Source organism: Pteropus medius, unplaced genomic scaffold (genome assembly GCF_902729225.1).
Source record: "Pteropus medius unplaced genomic scaffold, Ma_sr-lr_union100, whole genome shotgun sequence".
In the NCBI taxonomy this organism is placed as follows: Eukaryota; Metazoa; Chordata; class Mammalia; order Chiroptera; family Pteropodidae; genus Pteropus; species Pteropus medius.
In genome coordinates, this window is record NW_024340849.1 from 11,994,925 (window position 1) to 12,008,327 (window position 13,403).

Sequence of the window (13,403 nt, forward strand, 5' to 3'; positions counted from 1 at the left end):
AGCACACCCATGTGACGACCTCGTCCGTCCTTTGTTCACACCCGACGGAGTGGTCTCTGTGGACTCTCGAGGGCAGACATATTCCTGGATATGAATGGGACCTGGAGGGGAAGACCGTGGACAGGGCCAGCCTTCCAGGAGACCGAGCTCAGCGACTTCTGCATTAATCTAAGGTATTTCTAGTCTTTGAACCTCACTTCTGAATTCACAGAGCTGCTTCCAAAGTCACATAGGAGTGGCATGCTCTGAATTACATGTGTTCTATAAAGCGTGCCATGTCAAGTTTTGTGAGCACTTTTAAAAAAATCATTATTAATGCATAAGCATTTTAAACGACTTGAGGCAAAATGTTCAGCAGCATATACATAAAAACACTAAATAACAAAAGGAGAATAATTAAGGAAAATTCCTTTAGCCCATCTACTTAAACTATTATGTTAGGTAATAAAGCCACCCAAGCATATGGAAATTATTTTGGGTTAACTTGAACTTGTGTTGTCTTAAACAGGTTATTATTGATCCTCTCTAGGCCAGTTTCTCATTTGTAAAATGAGAAGATCATTTTTTAGTCCTCCCCAACCCTAAACGTCTATGATTCCTATGAAAGAGAAAGATTACATAACACAATAAAAGATGGGTTACTAAGGAAACAGAAGGATCTTCGACACCATGACTCATGAACAAAAGATTTTCCCATCAAGGGTAGAAAAGTGATTTCAAAGGGCAAAAGACCAAGGAAAGGCAAAAAAGGAACAAAGATTTCATTCTCTGAAGTCGTCCTGTGTGAGAGGAAGAGTTAATCCAAAGAAAATAAACAGCAAGTTAAAGGATCTACCGTTGATGAAGGAGGTGGCTACAGCTTGGTCCAAAGAGTCAATGGAAGCCAAGGGAAAACCCTCCCAATGTAAGGAAAGAAAGAGAGAGAGAGTTGCCCATAAGTGGGAAAAAAGGTTCAAGGACAACAAGAGGCCAGTAGGGAATATAAATAAGACAAATAGAAGGCAGAATTTGAAAGGGTCACAGAGTATCCTATTGCTACTAAAAATCAGTCTATTAATAAATATTTAATATACCAGAAGTCTGTTGTATTCTGGGTACCCAATCAAGTTTATTTTTTAATTTAAAAAAATGTTTACACTATATAATTCTATAATTCTACTTTCAAGATGCAGATCCAATGGGTTGAGAAGCAGGAAAATTCAGATAAATACTTGACTATTACTAAATCAATCAGAAACTAGAAATAAGTCCCTCAGTGTGTGGGAGATGCACTATGATCAAGGAGAGAGAGAAAACAAAACATAGTGAATCAAGAAGAGACAAAGTAATAAGGCGTGGGAATCGTGTTAGAGAGATGCCTCTGCCTTAAAAAAAAAAAAAAGATTGAAAAACTAGAGAGCCAAAAGGAGGGAAAAACATACAAGGCCAAGGGCTGCTAAACCCCAGTCAATATTACACTGGACCATTATTTGAAACAGCCAAGGAAAAAACCAAGGTCAAATTATTTTGTATTCCATAAAGAGGTAAACATGAACTAAACTTCAGAATATACAGAGTACCTTTAAAGCTTATAAGCTTCATATCGGAAAAAAAATCTATACTAAACACAAAAAATTTTAGTAAAAATTCAAAGCCCCCAATTTAAGTAACTCTGTGAATGGGGCAAGAAAAAGAGAGAGAGAGAGAGAGAGAGAGAGAGAGAGAGAGAGAGAGAGAGAGAATATGCAAGGGATGTGCTTTTCCTACCTAGTGAGTTGATTACTATAAGCCTGCCTACTGAGCCTCTGTTTTAATTTAGGGAAGGTACCAGGAATAGCAAGAGTTACAGATGTCTTATTTCCTTTCCTCATTCCAATCTAAGTTTACTTTCATTATATCAGAAAAATAAACTAAACATCTGAGGAAAGTTTGGCATCCATCAGCAGTCAGAAAATGTTGTAGAACTGTTTTCCATCGTGAAACAAAGAATCCAGCAACAACAGTTTCGAAACATGGGATGAGAACCAAATTACCTCGTGTATGGAGTCTGTGGAATCAAGGGCACCTTCAGTGTGTGACTTTCTCCCTGAAGACATAGTATGCATCTTGATTATCCTGTTTTACTCTCTAATATCCCAGTGGAGAAAGAGGCAAGCGTCACACCAATTTTATAGACAGGGCACCATGGCACAGAGAGAACACAGGAAATACTGCACAATTAGCAGCAGAACTGGTACCCAAGACTCTGGTTTCTTCCAAACCAAAGGTTTTCTACTAGAGTAGATTCCTAATCCATTCAACATTGGAGGCATGAGGAAAAAATGTGAAGCAAGCCTCTCTTAGTGTTAGAAAAATTAACAGAGGACGTGGTTCCATAGTTTAGCGGTTAGCACATCTGCTTTACACGCAGAAGGTCCTGGGTTTGTGCCCCAGTGGAGCCACGGTCTATGGTCTATGGTCTATGGCCATGCCACCCTGAACAAGCCCGATATCTGATCTTGGAAGCTAAGCAGGATCAGGCCTGGTTAGTACTTGAATGGGAGACCACCTAGAAAGACCAGGTGCTGTAGGCATACATAATAATAAATAATCAGTAATAGATAAAAAAGAAAAAAGAAAAATGAACAGAGCCACCTAGGAACTGGTGATGCTGTAACCTAAACTTAACTGAAATAAAACTGTCAAATCATACCAACTGGACTCCATTTTTGTAAAACATGGTATAACTCTATTACAACTAAAAAAAAATACTGTATGTTAGCAATCTAACATTAAACACGTTTAAGATAAACACACAATACAGTAATACCTCTATTAACAAAGACATTGTGTATCAATAACAGGTTTTCTTGGTGGGCCTTTACTGGGTCAAAATATAAAAGGCTGCAGAATGCATTTCAGAAGGTCACAAAGTGGAGGATAAAGTTCAAGTACATCATCACTCAATATTAGCTAAACTAACATTAGATTTGGCAGATGCTGTAAAAGACACATCTGAGCATCTTAAGGGGGCAGTGAAAGGGGTCACAGTTAAGATGTGTGAACATGAGGGAGAAGTGTGAACTCAGGTAATGGAGAAGCAGGAATAAAGGAAGGTTATCCGGCATGCAAGGCTCTCCCACAAAGAGCACCGTTAGGAAAGAACATACACCCAATCCTCCAACATGACAAAATAAAAGTGAGGGACCATCGCATCCCTTCTGGTTTGATTAGAGGAGGAAGGATTAAGAGGTACGGAAAAGCACAGTGTTCTTGCACGGGTTAAAAAGGCTCTAGAGAGCATGACAACGACAGTATGCTAGAAAGGGTGCAGGAAGAAAAGGCTCTAACAGTCATATCAAAGCCGAACTTTGCCATATGCACAATTTTGCCTGAAGGATGGGCTCCGCTTCCCCTCAGCTCTGTGTGGGCCAGCGGGCCAAGACCACATTAAAGGATTCAAACAGATGAACTCTTAACGACACACGAGCTCGGTTCCCAGAGGATCTGTTAATCGAGGTATCACTGTATGACCCTGATCACTATGCGCACAGGCCACTCGAAATGCTGTGCAGTCCTAAGTGAACGAGCTTTACTTGCACGTAAGCGAACGAAATACTGACCGAAAACCAACTCTCCGCGTGTAGTGCAGACAGTTCTTGGTGACGTGGGTCTGGAAGTGCACCGACCTGCAGATGGCCCCGCACTCGGGGCAGGTGTAGGGAGATTTGTGCTGATGGATTCTCTGGTGTGATGCATAGCTGCACTGGTTAGGAAGCAGCATCTGGCAGATAGTGCAAGTCTTCTAAACAAACCAAAGGGGGAGACAGGGTTGGTCCTACGAAGTATTTTCTAATACGCGAAGAAGCTTGGTTAAACCTCAAAATAATTACACAGTGGTCATTTCAAATACGATAATTGATTCTAAGACCAAGGAAAAAGCAAAACTCGAAAGTTAAATGTTCAGTGGAAAATTCCTTACCCTGTAAAACAAAAATAATATGTACTATGTAGTCAGGCTCATCCCAAAGTATGAGGAAGAGGGAACGTCAGCTTTAGGGCGTGTTCCGATTTTGTTACTTCTGCATTTTGTTTAGTGTGAAGAAGAGGAATTCTTGCAAATTACGTAAGCGAATCAACATTAATGCATACAAGTTTATGGGCATCTATCTTGACAACAGTCACAGTTCCCATAACTCAAAAAAACCTTCTTCAAAATAATAAAAATTAATTAGAAACTAGTCCAGTGTCTATTTTCCTTAAGTCATTTCGGTGTATGTGAAATCTGAAGTACAGGAATACAGAAGAACGGCCACCACAATCGGTTATTCTTTTTAATACATGAATTGATTTTTAAATGGAGGAACTGGACATTATGTGATTCATAATTAAGACCAGTGAACTCAAGTTCAGATACATAAATTTAGATATTAAAAGGAACTTTAATCGAGAGCTTAAAATCTAGCCACGTAAAAAATAAAATTAAGACTAAAATCCTCTTTGGAAAGGCTCTAGATCATTAACTGACCAGAAAAAACCGAAACACACTATTTTTCATCCCCTTAGATGTAAGCACTAAACATGGCATATATTTTAAACATAAAAACAAAAATCTTAAGTGTAAACTGAGTACTACTTTTATTCCAAAAATAAACCTAACATAGCACAAGATAAAATGTGTTTGAATACTATTTTGATATTCATGCAAGTGTCTACGAGCTTCCAAAATATACAAAGAAAGCCTCAAAATATAGACTCTAGCTAAGATTTAAAGTAATCTTTTATAATGACAACAGAATTATGACATTTTAAAAAGACTTTTTATTCTTTTAGCTTTGGAATCAAGCCCAAATTAACGTTTAAACTTCTGAGTGACTCTAACAAAAATCAGAAACTCACTTGAAAATTCTTTCTTCGTTTTCTCCTGAAAGAACTAAAATACAAATTTTAGCCCACAAAATGTTTATTATAATCACAAAATAAGAACATTACAAGGAGCTTTGATGAAGTTAGCATCATTAAAAAAACAGCATTTCTTTTCTAATAACAATATTCCAAAGGTTAAAACAAGCCACAGCAAAGAAAACCAATCAACAGTCATTAATTATAAAATCCTGTTGACATCTACCTTATCACTGGTAATTTGTTTCTCTGAACTAAAGTTTTCTATCTACTTCCACCACAGGCAGTGAATTATAATGTCTGAATTTCCACAGGCATCTTAGAATGTCTTGCACTTAGTAATAAAATCAATATATACTATATTAAAGTCAAGACATATTTTAGTTAGACAGACTGATAATTCCACCATAAGCCAAGTGATGAACTAAGTACTTTAAATAAATACATTTAGATACAACATCTCATTTAATTCTCATAATAATCTATGAACTAGATCGATAATATTATGTCCATTTTACAGATGAGGAAATGAGGTTTGGAGAAGTTAAGAAACTCGCCACAGCCCCACAGCTATTAAGTGTAAGAACCAGGATTTGAACTGGGTTCTGACTGCTACAAAGGCCTGTGATGGAGCGCTCGTGAGAGACCAGGCATGGGGGTTACAAGGAATGAACAAACAAGAATACACAGGAGAAAAACTATCAGCAAATAACGACAACCATTATATGTCAGGGATACAGGTGATGCCCCTCCCCCCGCGGCTTCTCTTTTATCTGAAGCAGAGGGCTTACACTATTTTTACAACAGGAAAAAACAGCAACGAAAATAGAAAATCTACACAGGAGACAAAGTACGCGTTCTGTGAAAGCTGAAAAAAGTTTTCACGTTCTCTCTCATGAAGATATGTTAACAAATATCCTTCACAATACATAGAAAATTCACAACGAATTGCTTAAATACTCTTCCCTATTGATCGTTTACGTTTCTAATACATATGGAACTACACGAATGGTTATAGATGTGTTGCTGGATGAAAAGGCTTTGTTTCTATCAAGTTAACAATGAATTCCCAAAATTATTCAATTAAAAATAGGCTTTATGAGTTATTAAATGCTCTTTATGACAGAAACCTGTGACTGCAAAGACTGAAAAATGTTTTAGACTGACAGGGTCACCTAAACACCACCGTTTCAATACCAACCTCTCTCATACCAGTCCTTGGAGAGGGAAGTGTTCCCTTCGTGATGTTCTGTGTGGCAGGGTGGCCCCTGACAGCCCCATGGGGCTCTGTGAGAGCTGGTGGCAGCCATCCCTCCCCCACCCCCACCCCCACCCCACCCCTAGACCGCTATAGGAATGTGCACTCATCCATCTCCACTTTAGATCCAGAAGTACAAGGAGAAAGTGAGGGCCAGTGTGGACCACAGCCCCACTTCAAAATGCTTTCATATTTTGCGATGACTGTCACTGGGGAGTCACGCTGGATAAAGACCTCGTCTTCGGTTTATACGCACAGATGCGTATGTATCCATCACACACCGTATTTACTCCCACATTTCTCTCTGTTTACCTGCTTCCACTCCCCGCCTCTACTCCCTTCTGAGAAAAAGCATGCTGTCTGGACCGCAGACATTCTCCTCCTTGATGCTTGCGTGATGCGTGACATCAGCAGTTCTAAACGCGCACGAGTATTCTCTCGAGTTTTAATCACTGTACCTGTGTTTCACAGCGCTGGTGTCCCCGCTTCCTGATGTACTGGTGATGCAAAGGAGCCCTCCCTACCCCCCACCCCCCGCCCACTGCTTCTCCGGGGTCTTTGCATCCGGAGCCAGGACACACAGTCTCTCCGAATTGGATGTATTCGAGCAAAGGAGCGGTCAGGATTTTTGCGGTCTATGAGAACCTGACTTTCCTTTCCTTTTTTTTAAATCAAAGAAACTACAACATATCTTAAAACGCTACCTCTCTAAAAGTTGAGGCTATTTACAAGCGGCTAAAGCAATTTAATGGGACAGTCCCTGCCTTTTAAATAGAAAAAAGTATAATAAAATGCACTTAAATGATTTCGTGTGCCTTCTGACATTTTACTTATACATCATCTGAAAATGGATAAATGTTTTTAGCATTTAGGTAAAAAATGGTAATTTATACTGTGTTCAGAGAACTGTTACTCTTTAAAGTAAGATATTACTTTCCAAAAGTCATGGAACGCGAGTCCGGGAAAATAGAGCTGGAAAGCAATCACGTTCCATATTTGACAACTACTTAGGCCGCGCCCTCCCTCTCTGCCCAGGCCTGGCATTGAGATCCACGGTCGACAGTGGCACCAGGCCGTGGGGAGAGGCGCAGGGCTCACCGTGGCCCTAGTCAGGGCTCAGAGATGTCTGAGAACAAGGAAAACAATTCTACGTGTTTTAATTCATACTTTAGGGAGAAAAACAGCCTGGGAAAGGTACGCGGCGGAAGGTTAGAAACGCTAGAGATACGTGAATAAATATAATACATATTTATGCTTAAATTTCAAAGAGACCAAAAGCCTGCAACAGCCTGAAACACTGGATCTAAAAGTCAAAACGCTGCTGGCTTCACAATCAGCCCCAATGCGAAGTAAATTGTTCTGGCCTCGATATCAGCAGTTTCATAATCGTCTGTCTATGGTATAATTACCAAAAATAATAAAAATAAAGTATACCAGTTTGTTTTCTGGCTGTCACTTTCATACAATTTTACAATGAGAACACAGCGAAAGCATTTCATTTCAGATCTCACTTAAAGGGAAATAATACAAATCAAGAGAATTACAGCAGAAGTGACTATATATACATTTGTTCCCGAAGCTAGTTGGTTGTGGTGGTTTTGTCCTCAAATCATTCTGCTACACTAAAAATCCCTAATCAGAGCTGACAGTTAAATGAGCAAATTTTCAGAAAGCGGTATGGTTGACACATATCATCCACTCAGATAAGTCACTGATGACAGTGAACTATGAACTGGGACAGGACTAGTCTGACCAAAATGAATACACTTAAGACAGCAGGACCAAAAGCCAAGAGCCACAAGTCTTCAGCTAATGATGATATTTCGGGCAGGTGAGGAAACTGAGGTGGGCTCCGTGGTTTCCAGAAGAATCTGGCTGAGCGGAGTATGTCTAGAAATGAGAGTGGGCTGGGCTGCTCGAGATAATTCAGTGTACTTAGTATGTTGTGTTGATGGTGCCCAGAAAGTTTCTGAACCTAAACTGAGTCAGCCACCTCTGAGAATGAGGGCGGCTGAAGACGAGTCACCTTCATCTGCCCTCTCGACGCAGACGTGGACGTCACCCAAGTCCATTCCCATACGACTCCTACGGTCCTGCAACTGTGCAATGCTATGCTGTGCGTCTCTGTCTTAGGTTATCAGCGTGACCAAGAGAAAGAACAACGAACCAGCGGTAAAAAAAAATCTCGTCTTCAGTCCTGCTTTGGCCACTCCCTGGGCATTTGTTTCTTCAGTGTAAAACCAAAGGGCTGACCTGACCATCGGGCCTGTAACATTCTCTGATTCTATGGCTGATGTAGATTCTACAGGAAGAAAACAGGCTCTATCGATTAAGAGGTCACGGCATGCACTTCCAGTCTGTACGTGGCTAAATGTAGTCAGGGCTTTACAGAGAGGTGAAGCAAGGACATTCCGATACATTTAAACAGCCGTTATCCAAGCTACAGTCGCCAGCTCTTACGTACTTCGTGGAAAGCTTGTCCTGCCTGTCCCCCCTCAGTGTGCCCCAAAGCGCACTTCCTCATCAGACAGGTCGGACCCCAACCCCCAACTAGGGCAGATTTACTGGCGTTAAAAGCAGGTGCCTGTGTGCTCCATTTCTACTGCACTGCTTGGTTCTGTGAGGCTGGGAAGGAAAAAGATCCGTCAAAGACATTTGGCCATCCCGCCCTTCCCCTCAGCGGCCTGGTCCCCTGTGGCATGAGCAGACGCAGGCAGGAGGACAGTTTACCCTGGGCCTGGGCACGCCCGGCATCCTGTCCCTGTTACGTACCAGGGTGTGAGAGAATTCCACGACCTGGATTAGGGCTTGGGGGTGTGGGGCCACGTGGGCCTTGAGCTAAACCAGGTATTCCAAGCAAGCTCTGAGCAGAGACCTGCACCAGAGGGCTTGTGAGCATGGGGCCAGTTCATAATACAGTGACACTCTGATTCTCCAAGGCCATCACCACTTTTGTATGGACTGTCCACAGATCATCTGTAAAAGGAGGAAAAACCGGCAAGGCAGAATTCAGCAAATACCACCAGAACCTAACTTTATCCCATTACATACCGGCAAAGTCACAAAAGGCTAAACACGTGTGTATGGGGAGATGGTGAAGGAGATCCGGCACGTACAGCCACCGCCGGTGACAACAAAGAGAGCTCCTTCGCTGGGTTCAAACAAGCACCCTTGGAAAACTCAGAAAAGGATCTGCTCAAACCATAAACTAGAGTCAAAACAGAAATGGGGAGGACGTGAAAGATAAAAAGCGAAGGAGGATGGTGACTGCACAAAACGAGAAAAGGCCGTTCTCAAGACAGAGGCTGAGGCCTTAAGAGGCTGGACTGCACAGTGTGGAAGGGAGGAGCGTGTCACCCCGCGTCACCCCGCTACCCCTACTCCTGCCGGCCTTTCCAGGCGGGGCTGAGAGGAAGGTGTCCGTCTGCACCTGGCAGGGGGAACACCTGTGACTGAGAGGAGAGTGAAGTCCCTCAGAGCGGAATGGAACACTGTCCTTCCAGGAAACCCAGTTCCAAAAAACAGCTGAGCATCATCACAGGCTGAAGCCGCAGACAGAGCCCAACAACGCGATTACGGAATCTCTCCCCAAAGACAGAATGGCTACGTTTGGGCGTCTACACAACAGAGTGAAACTTTCACTGCCAGGAAAATGGACTGTAGGTACCTTTCCCTACTCCATCCACTAAGCACAATGCAAACTCCTGGGCATTACATATAAAGCGAACATGAAAAGCCTCTGAAAGGCTGAGAGAAGGTGGGCTAGCTAGGGATCGCTGGACCCAAGGGATGACAAAGTGATGAGTTCTCTGGGTCTCTTTTTGCCTCAAATAGCCCAGATTTTGAGCTGAAGAAACTGGTCACCCAGAAACAACAATGGGTAGGAACAAACAAAAAATCTCCAGGAAAAAATGGGGCGGCCTAGTAAAAGAGAAAACTTTTAGACAATGGCTACTGTACTATAACCAAACCACAGGAAAAACTGTGGCCCCACGCCCACCCCACCAAGCCTAGACGGAGCCCAGACCTAGGCCCTTCTGAGGCTGTACACAGTAAGGTGTCCCCAACACCCCCGCCGAGATGGTGTCAGAGAAGGCCCACGGGGAAGTGAAACTTCTACCCCATCAAGTGATGTGTCCCTCTTCCTGTCCAGTGAGTATTCTAAAAAGAAAAGAAAAAAAAGAAATCTCCAGACCCAGATAGTTTCACTGGAGAATTCTACCAAATATTTAAAGAAAAACTAACACCAAACTATACATTCTCCTCCAAATAATAGAAGAGGGAATACGTCTCAATGTATCATATAAAGCTAATATTAACCTGTCCAAAACCAAGCAAAGACAGCAACACAAAAGAAACCTATATGAATATAGGTGTGAAACTCTTAACAAAATATTAGCTAATATAATTCGCAATATATAAAAAGTTATACAGCTACAGCCTGACCAAATCGGATTCATTCCAGGGATGAAAGGCTGGTTCAATATAAAAAAACAAAGGAGAAAAATTTCAGGATCTAGAACAAAGAGTTCTTAGACTTAACACCAAAAAAAAGCTCGAGCTATAAAAGGGAAAACTGATTAATTGGACTTCATCAAATAAAAACTTTTGCTCTACCAAAGACTTATTTAAAAGATGAAAAGGTAAGCCACAGACGGAAAGAAAAGACTTGCAACCACATCTCAACAATGGACTAGTATCTAGAATACGTCAAGAACTCTTAAAACTCAACAAAATAAAAAAATCTAATTAGAAAATGGGCGGAAGACATGAAGAGACATTTCACCAAAGAGGACAGAAACAATGTTCAACTTCATTAGCTACTGGGGAACCGCAAGTTAAAGCCACAATGAGCTATTTGTACACATCTATCAGGATGGCTAAAATAACACCGCCCAACGCTGATGAGGATGCAGAGAAACCGGATCACTGCTCGTGGAATATAAAACGGTACAGCTACTCTGGAAAAAGAGTTTCGTAAAAACATAAACATGCGACTACTGTAGGATCTGGCAATTGCACACCTGGGCATTTATTCCAGAGAAATGAAAACTTATGTTCACGCGAAAACCTGTATGCAAATGTTGATAGCAGCATTATTCATAACTGCTCCAAACTGCAAACAATGCAGACATCCTTCAGCTGACTACACGGTTAAACACTCTGTGGGCGCACGACCGTACGATGGAACACTATTCAGCAATAAAAAGGAACCACTGATACATGCAGCACCTGGATGAACCTCCAGGGGATGCTGCCAATCCCAAAAGGTTGTAAATGGTATGGTTCCATTTATATAGCATTCCTGAAATGACAAAATTGTAGAAATGGGGAGCTTATCAGTGGTTGCCAACGGTTACGAACAGAGTCGGGGGGGCGGAGGAGGGGCTCCAAAAAGACAACACAAGAGATCCTTGTGGTTATGGAAACGTTCTGTACATTGACTGCATCCATGTCAATATCCGCTCGTGATGGCTTTATAGGTGTGCGAGATGTCACCACTGGGGGAACTGGATAAACAGTACACGGGAGCTCTCTAAATTATCTCACATGAATCTAAAATGACCTCAAAATAAAAGGATCAATTAAAAAAAAAAAATCATATGATTTGAGGAGGATCCAGAACACCAGCACAGGACACTTTCAGCATTATGCGGTAAAATCTAAAAGTTCTCATGGCACTTCTAAGTCGACAGTGGACAGGAGGGAGGGAGGGAGGGGTGTCCCTGACGCCAGGGATGCGGGGGAGGAGGGTGGGAGAGAGGGCTCGCCTTGCTGCCAGTCGGGAGGTGTACGTTTCTCTAGGCTGGGAAAGTCGAGAGCTGAAAGGCAATGAGCGAGGCGGGTGGTGGCCCTGAGGTCACACGCGTTAACCTTCAGCATCCACAAAGGTGGCAAGGCCAGTTCGGGGATCCCCTGCAGGTGATTCTCAAACCAGGACTGCGTGGGCCCAGGGACCCGGCCGCGGGGAGGTCTCGGAAACCGGCAGTGAGAACGGCAGCTGCAGGCACAGGGCCTAACTGCGCCGGGTTCCCATTCTGGGAAGAACGGCCAGGGTGTGGGCCATGGAGGGCTGTTAGTTACAACCGTGAGGTCCTCTGCTCTTCCTCAGGGCACCAGTGAGCTACCAAGAAGGCGAAGGTCGAAGGAGAAAGCAAAGTACGTTTTTCCAACACGTGAGTGTGGGGGACGACAGGGGAAAGCAGGTGCCCAGGAAAGAAGGGGACTCGACGTGCATTAGCGGAGCTCCTGAACTCTGTAAGACGCTCTCAGGGAGGAAGGAGTTTACAGTGGTGCCTTTTTTTTTCCCCGTTGAATTTAAGTTCACAAACTGTGAGCTGGCCAAGAGTCACGTGAACAGCAGACTGGAGATGCTGAGACGAAGGCCTTCTCCCTTCCGTTCCCCCTGTCTGCAGCCCCGCCTCCTACTGCCGCCGTTACCTGATGCTGTGCCAAGTGACCACAGTGGGCGCGGGCCACCCTAGCTTCCGTGACATCTGAGGATAGTACAGCAACAGCCATAGGACCCTACCAACCTCCTGGACTGGAAAACACCAGGCTGGGCTAACTGAGCTGAGGGCTGAGCAGTGGCAGCTTCTCTGCCGACAGCGGGCGCAGCCTGGGCGGCTGAGCAGGACACCAGACTGACTGCTCGCCTGGGTCTACACGGGGACCCTCCGGCTGAGTCTGAGAAGAAAGAGAAACTGCGGAGGGGATATTCTGGGCTAGGATTTCAATATGAGAAGGGCGGATGAGGTGCAGGAAGAGGGCATCGTGGGCCATGTCTACGCAGCCAGCCCGGTGGTGCGTGGATACACACGGGCAGCTGAATCTCACTGGATAAAGGTACTCTCCTCAGGTGAGCTGGGTGGATGCTCAGCTAAGAAACATAATAGGGGGCAAACGTCTGGCCGAGTGTATATTTGGCCCTACAGTTATTGTATATTCGGCCATGATTCATTCCTTAGTGTTGCAGGGGAGACAGGTGAGCTGCACTACACAGCTGCCCCAGTGAAATACAGAAAGGCAGGGTGAAGCAACTGCACGCACAGGAAGAGATGCTGATCTCCTTCCCCGAGGACAGGAACTTCACCCGTTTGACCCTGGTTTGGCTACTGAGCCTAAAGGTTAACAGAGAACAAAACCTAGGGGTACGTACAGGGGAGAAGGAAAATGTCTACCTGTCTGCCCACGCCCTCCCTGCTTACCAGAGAAGGTGCCAAGAGAGAGCAGACATATGTAAGGGCAGCTCAAGTTGTCACACACTGACCAGCACGCACGGGCC

The 13,403-nt window shown here is 43.6% G+C and overlaps 1 protein-coding gene across 13 annotated transcripts in view; it reads right to left on the reverse strand.

Annotated features, from left to right (window-relative positions):
- The window catches only part of ZNF532 (zinc finger protein 532), a 90,241-nt gene that overhangs the window by 33,214 nt on the left and 43,624 nt on the right, over positions 1 to 13,403 (reverse strand). For all 13 annotated transcript variants that reach the window (XM_039840591.1, XM_039840571.1, XM_039840544.1 and 10 more), the window contains one exon: positions 3,582 to 3,763. In XM_039840591.1, the coding sequence (XP_039696525.1) occupies positions 3,582 to 3,763 (182 nt within the window). The remainder of the gene's footprint in view (positions 1 to 3,581; positions 3,764 to 13,403) is intronic.